The sequence below is a fragment of the Helianthus annuus genome, chromosome 2, assembly GCF_002127325.2.
Source record: "Helianthus annuus cultivar XRQ/B chromosome 2, HanXRQr2.0-SUNRISE, whole genome shotgun sequence".
Lineage (NCBI taxonomy): Eukaryota > Viridiplantae > Streptophyta > Magnoliopsida > Asterales > Asteraceae > Helianthus > Helianthus annuus.
This window is the reverse complement of record NC_035434.2, coordinates 96,536,849-96,558,490: the sequence shown is the minus strand read 5'-3', so window position 1 is coordinate 96,558,490 and position 21,642 is coordinate 96,536,849. Positions and strand designations below refer to the sequence as shown.

The 21,642-nt window shown below is 39.0% G+C and overlaps 1 protein-coding gene across 1 annotated transcript; it reads right to left on the bottom strand.

Annotated features, from left to right (window-relative positions):
- Positions 1-1,580: 1,580 nt before the first annotated feature.
- On the bottom strand, positions 1,581-2,462 carry LOC110889363. The gene has a single exon (XM_022136881.1). The coding sequence runs from the start codon at positions 2,460-2,462 to the stop codon at positions 1,581-1,583; it is 882 nt and encodes a 293-aa protein (XP_021992573.1).
- Positions 2,463-21,642: the final 19,180 nt, after the last annotated feature.

Below are 21,642 nucleotides of genomic sequence, written 5' to 3'. Positions count from 1 at the left end.
GGTTGAAAATCCTTCCACAAATCTGCGATAATATCCGGCGAGGCCAAGAAAACTGCGAACCTCGGTGACTGAGGTAGGTGTAGGCCATTTAGTGATTGCTTCCACCTTAGCAGGATCCATTGAAATACCTTCAGCAGAAACCACATGACCAAGGAAAGCTACTTGGTCTAACCAGAACTCGCACTTCGAAAATTTTGCATAAAGCTTCTTCTGTCGCAAAATTTCAAGTACGGTACGAAGATGGTACTCATGTTCTTCCTTGCTCTTAGAATAGACCAAAATATCGTCGATGAAGACTATGACAAATTTATCGAGAAACTCGTGAAAGACTCGATTCATTAGGTCCATGAAAACAGCTGGAGCATTGGTTAACCCGAATGGCATAACCAAAAACTCATAATGACCATACCGAGTGCGGAAAGCTGATTTAGGAATGTCTGAATCTTTGATCTTCAGCTGGTGATACCCAGACCTTAGATCGATCTTAGAAAAACATTTAGCACCCTGAAGTTGATCAAACAGATCATCGATGCGAGGTAGCGGATATCGATTCCGAATGGTGATTTTGTTCAACTCTCGATAGTCAATGCAAAGTCTCATAGAACCATCCTTCTTTTTCACGAACAAGATTGGTGCGCCCCAAGGCGAGACACTTGGTCTAATAAAACCAAGTTCCAACAACTCTTGCAACTGCTCTTTGAGCTCCTTGAGCTCTAGAGGCGCCATGCAGTACGGTGCTTTAGAAATCGGCTCGGCACCAGGAATCAGATCAATAGTGAACTCCACTTCGCGATCTGGTGGGAGTCCAGGCAGCTCTTCAGGAAATACATCCGAAAACTCACAGACAATTGGATAATCGGAGATGTTGAGCTCATTCGGCTTCGTAGCTTTTATCGAAGCCAGGAAAGCTACACACCCGTGTGAAAGAAACTTTTGGGCCTTAAATGCAGAGATTATTTTCAATGGCTTACGAGGTTGAGTCCCTTGATAAATGAATTCCGGACGTTGAGGATTTCCAAAAAGAATGCGGCGAGTCTGACATTCAATCGAGACATTATGCCGAGAGAGCCAGTCCATGCCAAGAATAACATCGAAGTCATTCATCTAAATGGGATACAAATTTGCGGGAAGAATAATGGATGCGATTTGGATCAGACAATCTCGATAAACATGAGAGATGATAGTAGAATTTCTTAAGGGAGTAGATATCACTAAAGGATACTCTAAAGTAGTAGGCATAATCATCAAGTGCTTAGCAATTAAGAGCGATACCACAGAATGTGTCGCACCAGTATCAAACAAGGAATAAATTTCACGTTCACCAATGCATAAATAACCGGAAACCGTACCTGGGGCATTTGCTGCGTCATCGGCTGTCAACGCGAACACACGTCCTCCCACAGCAGGTCTAGCATTACCCCCGGTATTGGCTTTAGGGGCAAGCTGAGGGCAAGCTTTAATCATGTGTCCTGCATCTCCACATTTGAAACAAAGGCCTTCAGCTCGGCGAAAATTACCTTAGTGAGGTTTCCCGCAAGTGGCACAAGGAGGATCACGATTCGGTTGTGGGTTTTGTTGATTCAGTGGTTGTGCTCTAGTGGGGGCCTGATTATGTTGTGTCTGGTTCTGTGCAGGCTTATGATTTTGATTTCGATTCCCCCATTTCCTGACTGATTGTTGAAATTCTTATCAGAACGATGTTTACGGTCTCGGGGTGCCAAGGACTGATCGTTTCCAGCGTGAAAAGAAGAGTGATCCTGATTATTTTCCCTTGGGCGTTTGCGGTTATCATCAAACGCCTTCTGACGATGCTTCTTATCGTTATCCAAGTTCTTAACCACGTCAATAATCTCATTAATGTCATTGAAACGAAGATTCAGGATAAACTTCCTATCTCGGTCACATATAGCCCACTTGAAAGTGTTTGTCTGCTGCTCTATCGTGCCAGCGGCGGGGCCTAGAAAACTAACCAAGCGACAAAAACGGTTCTTAAATTCCATGATAGGCTCATCATTTCTCTGCATGATGGATGAATACTCTCTCAGATATTCACTACGATCAGCATCAGTGAAATACTGCTGATAAAACAATGAGCGAAACTCATCCCATGACAGTGTAGCTGTGTAATTATCTCCTCCATGAGAACTTTTGAAAATCTTCCACCACCTATGAGCATCGTCCTCCAATTTATAAGTAGCAAGCCTGACTTTGAACACATCATCAACACCCAACACTTCAAACAATTTCTCGATATGAGCGATCCAGTTTTCCGCCTCAACTGGTGTAGTAGCAGTACTAAATGATTTTGGCTTTTGTTTTTGGAAGTGTGCAAGCCATTGATGGATGCTAACAGGAGGGTTAACATTATTTCCGAGAGGTGGCCTGTCGTGGTTACCTCCTGGTGGTGGTCCGTTATGGTTACCTCCTGGTGGTGGTCCGTTGTGGTTACCTCCATGATTCATTTGTGTAACCGCTGTAATAAGTTAGGAACTAAACCTGCAATAGCTGTATTGACAGCGTTAGCAACAAGAGCCTCAAGAGGAGTGTCGTCTGAGGTATTAGTCCCACTACGACGAGTGTTCACACGTCTTTTAGGAGCCATCTGAAAAGAAGACTTTCAGATGAGCATTGAGATTTTACATTAAGCGGAAAAATGGCAAAGAGGAATCCTAACCCGATGTCTACCCATTACCTCACGTGTTTTGTTATTAAGGTTTAAGTTTTCTACAGGAAGGATCCTTGGCTCTGATACCATAATTGTAACACCCCAACCCGGGGCAGGTCGGAGCGTCACTATTACGAATATCATAACCAAAATACATCCACTTAATATAAGATAGGATTCAAGGTGACATACACGTCTCAAAATACCCTTAGTCTTAAGTTCATTCAAAAGTACATGATTTAACAAAATAAAGAGTCTTTAAATACTCTTGAACATCCATTAATCTCTCATTACTGATTCCCCATATTATCCCTAATTACCTGTAAACAAGACAAGAAAAACACAGAAAAGAAAACTACGGCTGAGCCAAAGAATTGCTCAGTAACGGAAAGAACAATAGTACAAGTAAGGATGGACGAAAAGAAAGAAACACGAAACGATATTGAAATAACAAATCAATACGGGTACAGAAATTAAACTGAAGTAGATGTTGAACCAAATTAGAAATATGCGTCTAAAGTATAATTGGCACAGTAGCAGACGGATCATATCATATCACAAACGTATCAAATGCATATACTAATTAGGTGACCTTGAATGTCACAACCATAAGTCATGTAATAACGAAGCACCCAGAGCCAAAAACAGACTGGTACACAGCTAGCCAGTCCATGTACCTATGAGATGGTGAGTGTGGCGTTCACCCATTATTCCATCTCCACACAACAAACTCAAACTCGGAACTAAGATCGATCTATTCGCCTCTAGGGGCCAAGGTGCTACACGAGCACAAACTAGAGACGCTGTGAACTTTTATTACGTACTGTCACGATAAGTGCCATGCCGCTAACGCCCAAACGGCAAGCCAGACGCTCGGGTGACATAGTACAAAAACTAAGGCCATGTAAATAGTTTACAACCAACTGAAAATAATTCTAGTAGGAATATGCGACCATGAGTACAAGTCTGAGGTATGGCATGTTACATCACACTAATAATCATACACAATTCCATACTGATTCAGGTAACGCATCACATATCAAACGATTAACAGGAACACACGAAAATCCGTACTGCAAAGTGACGGATATGATAAAAAATACTATGATGTCAGAATTAGGAATCCGTACCTTAGTTTAGCAAGGAAAGCAAAAATCCACAATTCGGGTCGTGCTCAAAACTTACATGAACCTAAATCCCGTATTTATGAGATTAGTATTATATAATTTACTTAAATAAAGAGGTCTTTCGTTTGGCTTTCCGGCGACTACAACTAAACTTATCTTTTTTTTTTCATATGCTCCTCGGTTACAGTCACCATATATTATTTAGTCACCTTAAAGATAATATGAATACAAATATAACTTTTAACCTTTTCGTAACGTCATTTGTATATAGGAATTTAGAATAATAAACATAGAATTTTGATCTTTATTTACTAAAAATATATCATTATAAAGCTTTGAGATAGTGCATACATGTGATAATAATAGAACTTAATATTAATTATTATACATAAATATATATTACACTTAATTAGATATAAGTCAAAAATAATTAAAAGAGTTGATATTTTTTTCCATATCTCGATAAACATACACACATATATAAACATATGCATGACACCCAAATTACACATACACACAAGATCTAAACAAACTCACAACCACATCAGACAAGATTCTCATGCTAAAACACACATATGACTCGATGTACATACAACAAACATAAATAATATACATATAGGTAACATACAGTTTACTCAAACACACCATACATACATACATAGTAACCACATACACCTAGATGTCATCATGCACATGCACCCATTCTCATATACAAATCAAAACACACACTCATACACACAAGATAACACACACATACTCAAAACACAATACACACACCCCACTCATTCGTACACACACAAAAACACACACGAGGCTCCTTTTCAGTTACGTGTGTCGCCGGAAAATTAACATGAGTTCAACCGAAACGAAACAAGATGTCGGAGTTTATACCTTGATAGGTCGGGGAAGGAACCAACCCGCGGTGGTGGAAAACAGTACGGTCGTGACGAGTTGCTCACGACGGTGACGTGCGCCGGAAACGAAAGGGTGGCCGAAAAGTGGGGTTCTTGCGGCGATTCAAGTGGATATGGTGGTAGTTTATGGTGGTGGTTTTAATTTTGGAATGTAAGTGTAGCCATTTAGAGCAAAGGAATGATCGATGTATAGATGTGTATGTATTTTTGAAATTGATGGTCTTGTATCTATTCAACTATTCAAGTTATAGATGGTCAAACAAGAAAAGAGTTATGGTCTTCTCATTTAATTGTGTGCAGGGAAGAGGATGATGAAGCATGGGTTTAGTATTTTTATTTTCTTTTTTTTTATACTAGTCTTATAGGAAACTATGAGCATAATTATTCACTAGTCACCTACCCATATGTAAATATATGGTTGATGGATAGGTTTAAACAAATTCATATAAATAATGTTATATAAAACTTTAGAATATAACCTTATTCACGTTTAGGTAAAATGTAAATAATATGCACACTAACTTGGTTAATAAAAAAATCAAAGTACTAAACTTTAACTTGTTATAAATGTCAAACTTTTAATTATACTAAATGGTAATAAATTTATAATTATTATAACGATTTAAGAAATTTTTGAGTGTTACAATAACAAATTTAAAATCAAGTTAAAATAATTATGTGTTTATGTGTTTATGCATTTTGTGTTTTCTTTTATGAATTTTTGTGTTGTATACTCGGGATATTCGTCATCCAAATTCTCGTAGAACCTTTAATATCTTCATATGAGGGATTCGTAGTAGGATATTCACAAAGGTACTACCTTAAATCCTTATTGGGCTTCTACGTGATAGTCAAGACCCTTGGATTATATAGTACCATTCCATGATTCAAAAATAGACCCTTTGAGTGGTCTAGTCAAAAGATTGATTCATAATCTGGTTAAGAATGGCATGTGATGATATAAGCTGAAAAGACACCTTGTTGGTCTAGAGATCATTTATTGACTCAATTAAAAAGGACCCCAGTATGGTCTAGTCACAATCATCACAGGCTCGTTCCTTGTTTTCCTCCCCTACACATTATAAAATACACTGTGTAAACTATGCAAGGAATTCCGCAATTATGGACGCATACATAATTATGAAATTCAGTGCACAAAAACCCAGTAAAAATTATTATGTGTAAGAACCGATAGTGACAACAATAACAAAATGCGAACAATGAAATAGAGGAACGGTGGACGCACCAATAACACATTATATACCTGTATATAAGTGTCCCTCTCACATTGTAAGCATGATGTTATTCAAAGCTACTAGAAGTTCAGGACTCTAACCAGTGTTGTTTGATCTTTTCAATTTCATGTTTCAAACTCTCACAAGTTTCCTCTAAATAAATTTCGGGACGAAATTTCCTGAAGTAGGGGAGACTGTGACACCTGTCTCACTTCAACCATCAAACAAATACCAAACCAATGAAATATTGTATTTTATACTTGGGATTTGTAAAAATATGTGTATCATTTGCACATATCAATTCTTGTTCGATTTCGGGCTCTAAATCGCTTTCTGGAAGGTTATACGCGCACTGATGCGTAAATATAACCAGTTTAATGCAACAAACACTCCGGAACAGTGACATAGGCTTAACATACCTTAAATAACCTTTACATAACTTAGAAATAAGTTTTGGAAGGTTTGGTGTGCCGAAATCAAGTTTATTCGCTTACAGGGACTAAATTCGACTAACTGCGAAAGTATGCCAATTTGAACTGTAACAAACATTCCGGAACATGATCATAAGTTAAACACACCCTAAATATCTTTTACATAGCTTAGAAATAGGCTTTGAGGGGTTCGGTGTGCTAAAATAAACTTTATGCTCATTCAGGGACTAAAAGCGTCAAAAAGTGCATAAGTTTGCATTTTCGCGCATAACTTACGTTCTGAATACTTCCGGACATCCAAAAATTTATGTAATCATTAAAATATTATGTTTTAGTGATTGGCTTGATAAAAATCCATTCATCGCGCAATTTGGATCGTTTTTGCGTCCGTTACGACTTCCGTCGTAATTTACCGAACAACGCAATCGTACGACCAAACGAGCCGGCATCCAGGATATTTTGAGCACATTTTAAGTTACCTATACTTACTTCATATTTGTGCCTTAAAATGGGGTTAACGGGGCTTAAACGTGTCAAATCGCATCAAAAACAAAGTTTGGAGGTGCAGGGACCTGTTTTGCAAAATTCTGAAAGTTGCTGCCAGCAAATAGGGTCCTTACGGACCGTATGGAGTTGCTTATGGTCCGTAAGCCTTCCCCAGGTCAGCAAACATCATTTTACAAAACCCAGCTGCTCCCATGGTTTTGCACATGGTTTCCTTGTTTCTGTGGGCTGGTTTTGGGTGCCCCTTGTTTACCAAATCAGTGGGTACAAGTGTAAGGCCTAGATCTTTTCTCCTTCTCCAAGAAACGATCCTAACGGTCTTCGATTTCCTATAAATAGCAACACCTATTTCATTCTTCCTCACATTTGAATCTGATTCAAGCTCTCTAAGTGGAAGTATATGCTTCCTACCTGAGAGTGAATCAGGTCAAATCTTGCGGGGACCTTCTGTAAGTATTCTTTCATGTTTTTCGTTTGTTTTAGCGTTAAAGTCAAACTGTGTTTGACTTTCTGCATTGACCAGTTTATGGTCAACGCGAAGTTCGGTTGAACTTCATAACGTGAGCGTAATCACGATGGTTATAGTCCATAGTGACTATACCTACTGATTACCACGTTATCTAGGCTCAGTGACGACTCGTAGTTTCGGCCAAAATACGTTTTCTCGCGTACTTTGTAACCAAACTACTCTAGGGTATCAAAACCGTTTGTTTTGATACCAAACCTGTTTTCTAACTTAACTAAACATGTTCTAGCATGTTTAGCTCGTCACTTTTAGATTTAGTGCTTATATAGGGTCGTAAGGTAAGCGATCTAATAAATCGCTTATGCTTTCGAACCCGACCCATTTGGTCGATCATTAGGATCCGACCAAGCACTTTAGGTGACCATAGTTATATAGGGAATAACCTTCCGAGTTATACCTTATGGTCACTTCGGCAACTATATTAGACATGTTGAGGCATATTTTACTTGTCATAGGACTAGTCAAGCGGTCCCAACGCGGTTTACGCGAATGACGCGTTAAAGTAGCATAAGCTACCTAAACGGGTAGTAATGGGTCGTAAGCACTTAGGTTAGGTTTCATTTTAGTATATGGGCTTTGTTAAACCATATCACATGAGTTCCAATACTCATTTGGTTCACAAAACCCCATACTATCCAATCCCCCGATTTAGGTCCGGTTATTTATGTAGTTATCTATATAGGGTGTCGTTTGATTCCGTGATCTCTCTAGCTTTTCTTGGTTGTTGTTCAAGACTTCTAAGCACCCTCAAGTGAGTACATAGACCCCTCCTTTACTGTTTTCCAAACATTTTGGGGTGAAACACATGTGCCTACTTGTTACTTTCATGCTTTTCATGTTTTCATGTCATATACTTGCTATGTTCACTAGTACACCTAGTACATGATTTCATTATGTTTTTGCTATGTATGTCCTTTGTTGCATACTTAGTACATTTGATTTACATTACATTTCACAATATGTATGTCCATTTAGTGCATACCTAGTGCATTGTTTTACATCACATGCTATGTATGTTCATCATACTTAGTACATTTGATTTACATTACCTTTTCATGTTATGTATGTTCATCACACTAGTACATTGTTTTACATCACATCACATGCTATGTATGTTCATTTAATTCATACTTAGTACATTCACATCACATCACGTGCTTACATTTTGGTATGACATTTGGTTTGTTTAAATGGGACAATATACATTCATTAACATTGATCACGCCGTTCGTTAGTAGGTAGTGGTACCATAGGAATTGACAACTCCCGTTCCTGACATCCTAGGTATGTTTGGATGGAAGGAATGACCGAATTCGATATACTTTTACACAGACAGACCTTTAAATTCGTTTAGGGGTTTATCGCCATAGTCGCAAGGCTTGAATGTATGCATTTTCACAACACCGCATAGATGTTTGTATCAGTATAGCATGCATTTCCACAAAACATAACTTTGATTTAAACCAAGTTTTGCTTCAATATTTTGTTTTGTACATTTTCACCTATGGTTTAGTTGATGCGTTTCACTAGCCATACATATCATTTTGGTTACACATTACATGATTTACATTTGACACATAAACAATTTTGACATTGGTTATACATTACATGATTTACATTTTGACATAAACATTTGACATATTATTCAATACATTTGGCAATTGGTTTAAACATAGATATTTTACATTGGTGGTTTGTTTGTGTAAGTGATTTAAGTAACGAGGCATGTGTAATATGATACAAGCATGGTGGATACGCCGCTGGTACTTCCTATATATAGGTGTTTGTATGATATTACATATCGCAACGTTGTTTAAATCATTTCAGTTTAGACATATAACATATATTTCACAAGACATTGTTTTACAAACAACTTATTTTATACAAACTCATTTTTTTACTTGGTTATTCATTTAACCTTACATTACTCTTTTACATATCATCTACCTTATTATCTCTTTTCATACGTTTTATAAAAGCAAACACTTAAACTGGATTCATGACAAGTTTTCATTAAACATTTTCTTAAACCTAAGTCATGAATCCTATTTTCACAAAACCTATGTACTCGCCGGCATTTTTATGCTGATGTATTTTCACATGTGTTTCAGGTACAATAGTTGATGATATTTGATGATGATATTGATGCATGCTCACGTAGGATTGGACGAGGCCTTAGTGACATTAAAAGATGCAAGACTAGTTAACTATGTTATATTTTTCTTTGTTGTTAAGACATTGTAATACATTTAATTCAATAAAACGAAATTGTTTAATCCATGGTTGTGAAACAATGATTCTGTTACAACACTCCCCGACGTTTCCGCCACGTTTTGTTGTTTTACGTGGTCAGGGTGTGACACCTTTCCAAGGTGAGACTTTGAGTAGCACCTGGTCCCCAGCCTGGAACTCGAGTGGCTTTCTTCGCTTATCAGCATAGCTTTTCTAACGGTCACGAGCTGCCGTCATTCGTTGCCGTATCTGGGCAATTCTCTCGGTTGTATCTACTACAAGTTTTGGGCCAGTGACTTGGCTGTCGCCAACCTCTGCCCAACAGAGAGGTGATCGGCACTTCCGTCCATACAATGCCTCGAACGGAGCGGCCTGGATACTGGTGTTGTGACTGTTGTTATATGAAAACTCCACTAACGGGAGGTGTTTTTCCCAGCCATTGCCCAACTCGATTACGCATGCCCGAAGCATGTCTTCGAGGGTTTGGATGGTGCGTTCAGATTGCCCATCCATCTATGGGTGATATGCCATGCTCATGTCTAATCGAGAACCAAAGGACTTGTGCATGGCTTGCCACAACTCAGATGTAAAACGTGAGTCACGATCAGAAATGATGGAGGTTGGCACTCCCTGCCTTGATACTACTTCCTTTAGGTAAATGTCTGCTAGAGTAGAAAATTTATCCATTTGTTTGATAGCCAGGAAATGTGCAGACTTGGTCAGTCGATCCACGATCACCCAAATGGTATCGTTTCCGCGTTGAGATCTCGGCAGGCCAGTAACGAAATCCATGGAAATTTGTTCCCATTTCCACTTAGGTATCTCTGGTTGTTGAAGTAGGCCTGATGATTTCTGATATTCAGTCTTGACTCTCGCACAAGTCAAACATTTACTGACGTAGGTTGCTATGTGGGCTTTCATGCTGGGCCACCAGTATGTAGTCTTGAGATCATGGTACATCTTATTCAAACCAGGATGTACCGAATAACGTGACTTGTGCGCTTCGTCCATCACAAGCTCGCGTAAGTTTCCGTAAAGTGAACCCAGATGCGCCCGTTAACATAGTAGGCGCCATCTTCCTTTTATTCTAGCCGCTGCCTCGATCCTCGCAAGGACTCAGCCGTGATGTTCTCTGCTTTCAACGCTTCAACCTGAGCATCTCGTATTTGGGCAGGAAGACTAGAGTGAATGGTAAGCTGTAACGCACGTACACGCTTAGGTATAGTATCCTTTCGACTCAGGGCGTCGGCCACAACATTGGCCTTGCCCGGATGGTACTTGATCGCACATTCGTAATCATTCAAGAGTTCGACCCATCGGCATTGTCGCATGTTTAATTCCTTTTGCTTGAAGATATGCTCGAGACTCCTATGATCGGTGTAAATGGTGCACTTGGTACCGTACAGGTAATGTCTCTATATCTTAAGTGCGAAAACAACTGCTCCCAATTCCAAGTCGTGCGTAGTGTAGTTCCTTTCGTGAACTTTAAGTTGGCGCGATGCGTAGGCAATGACCTTGTCACGTTGCATCAACACGCAACCATGTCCTTGGATGGAAGTGTCGCAATAAACCACAAAATCATCTGTGCCTTCAGGCAATGAGAAGATAGGCGCGCTACAAAGTCTGTCTTTTAAGTGCTGAAATGCGGACTCCTGTGCATCACCCCAGCGATAGGTGACACCCTTCTGAGTCAGTGAAGTGAGAGGTTGCGCAATCCTTGAGAAATCCTTGATAAACCTTCTGTAATATCCTGCCAAACCCAAGAATTGGCGGATTTCTGTTGGTGTACGGGGTGCAGGCCAGTTCTTGATCGAGTCAACCTTGGATGGATCAACATGAATTCCATCTTTGTTCACCACGTGGCCTAGAAAGTGGACTTCGCGAAGCCAGAAGTCACATTTCGAAAACTTGGCATACAATTGCTCTTTTCGAAGAAGTTCCAGAATAAGTCTCAGGTGTTGCTCGTGTTTCTCCTGACTCTTAGAATAGATCAGGATGTCGTCGATGAAATCTATGACAAATTTATCCAGGTAAGGTTTGCACACTCGGTTCATGAGATCCATGAAGACAGCAGGTGCATTCGTCAATCCGAAAGGCATAACCAGGAACTGGTAATGCCCATAATGAGTCCTAAATGCCGTTTTAGGGACATCCTCGTTTCGGACGCTCAGTTGATGGTAGCCTGACCTTAGGTCAATCTTGGAATAGAAACTTGACCCTTGCAACTGGTCGAATAAGTCATCAATGTGTGGGAGAGGATAACGATTCTTCACGGTCACCTTGTTGAGTTCGCGGTAGTCAATACGCATTCTGAAGGTACCGTCTTTCTTCTTCACGAATAACACTGGAGTTCCCTAAGGCGAAGAGCTAGGACGTATTAAACCCTTTTCCAAGAGTTCTTGTAGTTGCGTGGACAGTTCTTCAAGTTCTGATGGAGCTAGACGATAGGGTGCTCGAGCTATGGGCGCTGCCCCAGGAGCTAGCTCGATTTGAAACTCGACTTGTCGATGAGGCGGAAGACCAGGTAATTCCTCAGGAAATACCTCAAGAAAATCACGTACGATAGGTATGTCTCCTATCTTCCTTTCTTCCGAGGATGTATTAGTAACGAGGGCTAGAATAGCAGTGTGGCCCTTTCGCAAACACTTCTTGGCCTTAAGGAAAGAGATGATGCCCACTACAGCACCACTCTTGTCACCACGTATAACGAGGGGTTCTTTACCAGAACGAGGGATGCGGACAATCTTCTCGTTGCAAAGAATTTATGCTTGCTGATGAGATAACCAATCCATCCCAATAACAACTTCGAAACTACCCAGAACGATAGGAATAAGATCGATAGAGAAGGTTTGACCAGCTAGGACGAGGTTACAGCCTTTAACTATGTGTGTGGCTTCAAGACTTTTACCATTTGCTAGCTCTACCGTGTGTTTGGTGTTTAGAAGGGTTGGAGTGCGCTTAAGCATTTGTCTAACTTTTAAGGACACATGACTAGTATCGGCACCTGAATCAAATAAAACAGTAACAAAGAAGTCGTCCAACAGAAACTTACCCATCACAACGTTGGGATCGTTCCTTGCATCGCCCAGACCAATCACGAAGGCACGACCTCGGGCGCCATTGCCATTATTGTTACCCCCGTTGTTGCCTCCATTGTTGCCTCCATTGTTGTTCCCGTTTCCTTGGTTGTTGTTGTTCTGATTCTGGTTCAGCTGAGGACAGTTCCTCTTAAAGTAGCCTTCAACGCCACACTGAAAGCATCCTTCATTTCCCTATTGTTGCTGCTGCTGGTGGTTCTGTGGAGCTGGTTGTTGTTGTTGGCGATTCTGATTCGCAGGACGTGGGCTCCTGCAATCCTTGGCTTCATGACCCAGCTTATTACATCTCAGACAAAGACCCTTGTGGCACTGCCCGCTATGATGCTTGTTGCACCGGTTGCACTTGGGGTGGTTCCCTCGATATCCACCCTGTCCTTGACTACCAGAAGATTACTGACCAGGACTCTAGTGGTCATCTTTCGCTGCTGGGACTGAACTGAAGTAGAACCCTTGCCCGAATTTCCATCCCACTTGCGCTTGTTATCACTGGGAGCATCAGTAGTAGTAGCGCTAATATGCTTGGCCAGCCTGTTCTACTTAACTGCCTAATCAGTGAGACGATGAGCCAACCGGATGATTTGCTGAATGGTACCCAGGTTAGCTGAAGTCACGTGACTCTGAATCTCTGGTACAAGACCTTTGAGGTACAGCTCAATACGTTTGATGGGAGGGTCCACCATAGTAGGACACAAGATGGCCAGCTCGTTTGACCTCTTCGTATACGCCTCAATTTCCGACCCCGTCATTTTCATATTGAAAAACTCCACCTCGAGCTTGTGGATGTCGTCACGGCTACAGTACTCTCCTTTGATCAACTCCTTGAAATCGTTCCATGGGGTGGCATTAGCAACCGCCAGCCCTAGCAGTTGAACCTGTGCTTTCCACCAGGTTAACGCAGCACCTTCAAGCGTTCCAGTAGCAAATTTCACCCTACGATCTTCAGGGCGTTCACACATCTCAAAAACAGACTCAAGCATCTCGAACCAATGAAGAAGGCCTACAGCTCCTTCTGTGCCGCTGAATGTACTAGGTCGGCAATCCATGAATGTTTTGAATGTGCACACAGGAGGCTGAGCATGTTGACCTGTGGCGTGAGAATAAAAGACAAGGTTAAGCACAAGGGTTGGTTTGCGAAGGTAGGATCTAAATGTCCTAAGATGGGTTGATATGGCATGTTATACCTCCTGCAGGGACAACTGCGAGTGCCTCAACAACTCGTTCATTGATCAGAGCCGTCAACTGGGCTTGAGTTAGATTGATACATCCTCCGCGTCTGTTCTTGATCTTCACAACGAGGCAACGTAAGTGAGAAAAGTGTTGCGAAAGTGCGTAAGTGTGGGACGACAGTAGAGAGTAAGCACACAAGGTTCAAGTAGCAATCATCATGTTAATTAATGCACAGTGTGAACTATCTAACCGACAATATAACATAAATCATACCACATATTGCGTCGAGTCTTGCACGTGGAGCGAAGCGTCGTTGTGGATCGTTGAGCACTGTACAGGTTATAGTCTGGTTTTATCAAAAAGCTTTTCCCCCTTTTTTTAAAAACCAAGTTTACTATAACCAATGGCTCTGATACCAATCTATCACACCCCCAAAATCCACACGCGGAGTATCACCGCTTGGAGGCGTGACATGACCAGGATCGAGCCACCAATCATATTGAACAACGTAATTAAGTTAATAAAACCAACCACAATATAATTGGTGACCTAAAGAAGGTAACCGACTTTAAGTTAACAGCGGAAGCATAAAACGTGAGTCCAAAACATAAGTTCATAGTTCATAAGTTTAAAGACCAAAACATAATTTCCATAAGTTCATAAAGATTATTTATTAAGCACGGGACATAATAGTCCATATCCCACAACGACCTCCTCCTCGTGCAAGCTCCATAAGCATCTGGCGACCTGTAAGGCATGTAACAATGAGTCAACAACAAAGTTGAGTGAGTTCACGGTTGGTTGTTTAGTTTTAAGTTGTTTCCGAAAACATGGTTTGTCTTTCGTTGGCTTATTTGCCGTGGGGGTTACCCCATAGTTGAAAGTATGATTAACCAGTTCCTTGTTTATTACCCAAACCATATCCATAATCAGTGGGGGCTTCCTCATGTAAACCACTAGACCACATCATATCGACTACTAACGAAAATAAGTTGTGCCCTACATCAGTGTCTATCATCACTGACAGTTTGCCATAGTCCATTAGTTCACGCCCGTCCGACTGGCACGGTGTGAGGTTTGTTAAACCTAATAGCGCTATTAACTAATGACCCGCTCGCCACTGGGCTCGGCGATTAAGTCGATATAAAATGAGGGACTTAATGATAGAGTTTTGTCTAGTAAGTTTTAAGGTTGTTGTCCTACCCAAGGAGGACGAACGTACGTATTCTACCCAAGGAGAATACGCAGGATTAATATTGGCATCCTACCTACGGAGGATGGCCGTACATATCCTACCCAAGGAGGATATGTAGATTCCGTTTTAAATTCTTTAACCCATTCCCAACCACCGGGAATCCCATGTCTTAGAAAGTGTGCGAACTCACCTTGGTTTGCTCGGTTAGATTAGTTACTCTAATAATCAAGCACGTCCAAATAAAGTACAGATAACAATCAATTTCTTGTGCATGCATAACACGTATCCTACGTACGGTTTATCTACTCATTACTTCTATCACATACCACACACACCATAAAATTCTAATGTCAAGGTACTTTGTTAAGTTATATTATTTTGCCCTAAAATAATATAACTATTTCACAAAATAAACAAGTATCCACACAAGTGTTCTAGTATAAAATATATATTCTAAATATATATTTATCAATTTTTCTTGTAAAAGTCAACCTCTGAAACTTTGTGTTTTGTAACAAAATCTTTGGCGAAGTTTATTTTGAAACACAAGTTATAAAATATACTTGTAACACTTGTTTGGAAAAATATTTTCTAAGTGTTGAAATTTTTAGAAAATTTCGCCAGAGTTTCCCCTAAAATCGAAGGTGTCCATGCTATTAAGCATATCATTTTCTTTTCGAAATTAATCAACAATCAATCCTTGAACAATTTTACATCACCAAGAGCAAAAATATATGAGTTACACACTAATCATGAACTTGATATATTTCGAAAACGCTTAGTAACTTGGTAAAGCTTTTAGTGGACTTAGTTACCTTCCGAAGCGTATTTATTTCTTTAAAGATCATTTTCTTGAAAATATTTAGTGTTTACAACTTGTAAACAATTTTTACAAAAATTAACCCCTTTGAACTCTTCTTGTAAATAAAATATCCTCTCGGCTCACAAATGTTTGTAATAGTCATGATTTTCCAAAAACCGCTTCTCTAACTTGGTTTCTTTACAACAATCTTTGTAACTCTTGGATTTACAAAATCATCAACTCACTTGTTTAATTATATTTCATGAAAAATCATTTTTACCAAGTTCACATCTAGCGAGAAGGTGGTCATTTTATGTAGCACATAACCACTTTCTAATCTTGTTAATTCAACATTTCTAAATATTATTTAACAAGATCCATATGGTGATTAACATCACACAACCAAGAATCATCACAAAATTAATAACATATTCATAACAACATCCTCCTAGTAACATTTCATCTTCATGTAACTTTTATGTTCAAGTTTCTTGTTTAACCCCTTTTAGTGTTCTTGTTCTTTAGTGTTTTAAACATAATCATCATACTACAACCTTTGATCATAACAACAAGATGAACAAGAGTTTGACAAGGACTTACTACTAGCACAAGGGCTAGGGATGATTCTAGTGAAGAAGGTGATGAAAATGATGATGAAAAAAAGCAAGAAACAAAGTCCTTTGAAGCTCCACAAGTTGCAACTTCCTTGAATCACCTTCTAAGCTTGAATGGAACCTAAAAATGGAGGAAGATGGTGGATTTATGGTGGTGGTGGTGGCGGCAAAAGTGAGCCGAGAGGAGGGAGTGGGGAGTGGAGGTAAGGGTGTGATGATGAGAAGTGATGATGGTGATCTTCATGCCATGCTTATATAGATGTGTTCATATAATTTGGTCATCTCTACAAGCAATAATCTATTAAAATAATGAGATATAATCTTGAACAAGATTGGGAGTATGGTATAAATTTTGGGGTGGGTCCCTATGGGACCAAATTCGGTTGTAAGTCTTGTAACTAAGTTGTAAAGGTTAGTTAGATTTCAAGTAACATGATTATATATGTTAACTATTTGATATTTAGTGGGTGTTAGGGTGTTCGGGGATCATGACAAGCCAAGAAATAATTAAACAATGTGTTTGGCAAAAATTTGGTGTCCCGGGTAATGTCCGGTTGTTCGGTTGGATACCGTTCTGTTAAAGTGTTTAATCATTCCATAAAGTGTCTTTTATATAACTTTTTATAACACTTTAAATTCCTAACACTTAGGAAAACATTCAGGACCATTTAGTCAATTTTCTGCACAATACTAGTATGTTAACAAGCACATGTAAGTGTGAGGCAGTAACCAGAAAGCAGTAAGTAATTCCACACAGTCATCAAGCACTTTAATTATCATTAATAAATCGTACGGATACATGTAATTATGAGGGTTGTCACAATATGGGTCCACGACCTACAGGAATGGACTATTGAAAGCAAATAATGAATAGAATGATAAAGAGAATGAATGGAATGATATCTAACGCTAGTATGTAATTGTAGATGGCAAACGAAGGAAACCCAAATACCACGGAACGAATAAATCAAGATGAGCTAAACAAGCTAATTCCGGATGAAGTGGTAAAAGGTACTTGATGCATACATTCCACGAATAGCGCAAGAAGTAGAAAGTCAAGTTCTAATCGTGGTAGAAACCCTGATGATAAGTAAGATGGATGAATTGAAGGAAATGATAATCGGAGCACAAGGCAAGAAGGAAGCCCGACGATGTACATACAAGGAGTTTATGGCATGTAAGCCCGCAACTTAAAATGGGGAAATAGATCCCATTGAATGCCAAAGATGGATTTCCAATATAGAAGGGGTGTTTATTCGAAGCCACTGTGAGAAGGAAGACCAAGTCATGTTTGCCACGGGGCAACTACTTCGACAAGCTAAAGATTGGTAGGATGCTTATAGTAAAGAAGTTGGCGAGGATAAGCTCCAAACCCTAACATGGCAAGAGTTTAAGGAACCTTTCATCAAGTATCATTGTCAGCAATCGACTGTGGATTAGATTCAAGAAGATTTCCTCCGACTTCAACAGAAGAATGAAACAATCGACGAAATCACAAACATTTTCCTCGACAAATTGAAGTTTTGTAAGGAGTTTACAAGAATGGAAAGAATGAAGATTAACCGCCATCACGACATGCTAAAAGCGAAGTACCAAGAATTCATCACCCTTTCCAAATGCGAGACGTTGAATTAGCTCATTAACTGGGCAAGGGATAGGGATATCAAATTGAAAATACAAGAAGAACATGGGGAGAAAAGACAAGTCGAGAAAGGATCGATACAAGGCACACCTAAAAAGCCCAAAACACACGATCAGGGAAAGAAAGACACCACTAAAGGAGGGTTTCCTCGGCGCAAGACGTGCGGGAAACTCCATTCGGGAGAGTGCTTGATGGGGAAGAAAGGATGTTATAATTGCAGACAAGAAGAGCATCCGTATTATAACTGTCCAAATCCAAAAGGGTATGTTACAACTGTAACGAGTCGGGCCATGTGAAGGCCGAATGCCCAAAACTCAAGCAAGGGACAAAGAAAGAAGGAAAGAAAGAAGAACCCTCTAAAGCTAAAGGAAGAATGTTTCAAATCTCATCAGAAGAAGCGAGGTGTCCCACCCCGATATTTCCACATATTCTGGTGGGCCCGGTGGGGAGTATTGTGACGTAGTTGATATCATCATAGACAATTAAACACATTTATAGCACCACGGAAGGCTTGGAAGTTATTACTATTACAACCCGAAATGTTCAAAGTTCAAAATGAAAGAATATACAGACGGTTGTAAAAGAGATCCACATGCGGACCATTAAAACAAATACATAAAACAGAGTTTGACAGACTTTAGGCATCTAAGGATTTGCAAGATCCTCTTAATTAACACCAAGTAGCTCCAGCCTAGTTCTTGAGGTACCTGTCACTTAGTCTTTGGAAAATACGTCAGTTTTCACTGGTAAATACAATTAACTGTCTCATTTGAAAACATTTATGAAAATTGGTTTAGGCACACAAGGCACAAAAATTCATTTATAACTTGGGATAATTTCATTTAAAATCTTGTATACAGATTTACATGTTTGTCATACAATTGGGGCCGGTTTGGAAACCGGACATGATTAACTAACTCACCACTTTATAAAACCTACAAAGGAGTTATCCCCAACTTGTGGGCAATTTATTATTTAGCACTTGCATCTGTCGGGTGTATACCTACACCCCGTGCATAGGTCGTGGCCATTAATAATGTAAATGAGCCAAGGATATCCAGGACACGGTCGTTAACCCCCAATGTTTATGTTATCAAACAAAACCGATTAAAACGGGTTATGCGGATTTATTAATCACAATCTGACTAAATGATCCCATACCCTACCAAGCGGTAATAATTTACCGTATCCCAAGCCCGCATAAGGGAAAATAAGTTAAAAGTATTTATCTGAGTTAATTATGCAAGAAATGCTACTCAGCCGTATATTTCTAAGATTTTATGCAAGTATCTTCTATTGAGGCTACTTAATCTAAAAAGAAGGTTTTATTAACCTATTAGGATACTAACGAGTCTTATTTAAGTCAAAGACTTAGAGCGGTTAGTTTTTAAGGATACTTTACGGTTCGAAACGCTAGATTAAGCGGAGACCGGAATGGAATTTAATTTAGACCCAACAAGTATGAATACTTGTATAATATGGGTAAACTAAATACATTCTGGATTTTGAAGTTTAGATGATATGGTTAAACCCGTTTCGGTTAATTCATGCAAACTAGTTACATAAACCGAACCGAACGCGTATAAGCATAACGGGTACCCGAATGAGTCATATACAATTACCATATGTTATTATGCTTAAAATATGTTAAGACATCAGTAGGATGTCAACATGTATGCCCAAAAAGATTTTAAAACCGAATTAGGCCCCGTAAGGGTGTTTCGGTCATTTTAGGATTTATAAAAGCAGTGTATAGGTAAACTGAAGTTCTTGTCAAAAACATTCTATAAAAATATTTATTTTATGATGTTATAATATTAGGATATCATACATATGTGTTGTTTACCATTTATGACCTAACTATGCCCCGAAAGGGCATTTTGGTCATTTTACATATGCTATTAAGGACATAATTGGAATTCTGAGTTCATGACCTATACCTACTGTAAAAATATTAAAAATCATTTATAAAATCAGTAGGTAATAAGTCTTGGGTACTAAATATGGTTTAAAACCATACTATGCACCTAATTAGCGTAAAAGTCGATATTTGACGATAATTACAAGGTTTAAGTGATTCTAAGATTTTGAGCAGCCTTGAATGGTCAAAATATTTACTTTTTCATATTCGATCAGTAGCAAAAAGTTTTGCATGTTCATTATATGTACAACTCATTTTATTCGCAAAAAGAGTATTATCGTCAATTATAGATTTATACGAGAACTCAATGTTATGGTCAGTATATAATCTGACCCAACATCCCAATAATTCCTAAAAATGATATCACAATAGTAGGTAATGAGTTTTGAGTCAAATTTATGTTTAAAGCTTGATTTATATACCAAAGGTCATTTTAGCCTTTATAAAAGCTTAATTTACGATCATTTGCATAGCATCAGTTTATGACCAGAATGTAGGTGTCAAAATACTTTAATTATATTTACTAATCAGTACCTAATCCATTTGCATGTTCATTTATTTAAAAATCTCATTTTCAGACTATAAGGGCATATTAGTCAACAATAAGCATAATAACGGAAACATGCATATAATTCAGATTACTAAGTGACCATGTAATATAACCTCAGAGGGTTATACTACAACATTATATGGTCACAATGGAACCTTAATACATAAAGGAATTAAGCTAATTTGGGTCAGAACCGAAAGTTAAAGCAAAAGTCAAGCTTTTGCGACTTTCGGTTGCGAACCGAGCTTAAACTTAGAATTGTCGGGTTGAACATGTTTAGAAATGTTCTAATAATGTTTACCAAGTTATTAAAGTGATAAAACATGTTTTATAACTTTTACATTATCAGTTTTGATTTTTATTTAAAAATCTGACTAGTTTGACTTTTTATTTAATTACTTTGACCCGACAATTAACTAAGTAAACGTGATAATTAGGAAGTGCCCTTTTGAGGGATTAACACCTACCTAATTACGATCATGTAGCCATATTCGCCTCGAACAATGGCTAGACCGTTTAGGTCTAAACCGAAAGTCAAAGCCGTTTTGCGGCAACTTTGACTTTCGGTCTTTGATCGCATAAAAACCGAACTAGAGTGGCTAAAGACACTTACAAAGGGTCCTAGCTCGAATTTTAAACTCAGGGGAGCTTCCTTTTTTATCAGGAACCTCAAGAAATGCTCAAGAAAGCTTAAGAAAATGAGAGAGATGGAATTTGTGAATGAGCAAGGAAAAGAGGCAACCCAATTGTCACACCCCGACCGCGTAAAACAACAAACTGTGGTGGAAACGTCGGGGAGTGTCGTAACAGAATTATTGTTTCACAACACATGGTACTTAAAGTTTGAATTTATTTGAATTAATGTTTACATTGTCTTTGTTCGAACATAAAACAGAACATAAATTAAACTCGTCTTGCTTGATTTTAAGTCACTAAGGCCCAAGTCCGCCTAAGTGTATCATGATCATCCTCATACATTAGCTCCTGAAACACATGTGAAAATAGGTACGTCAGCATAA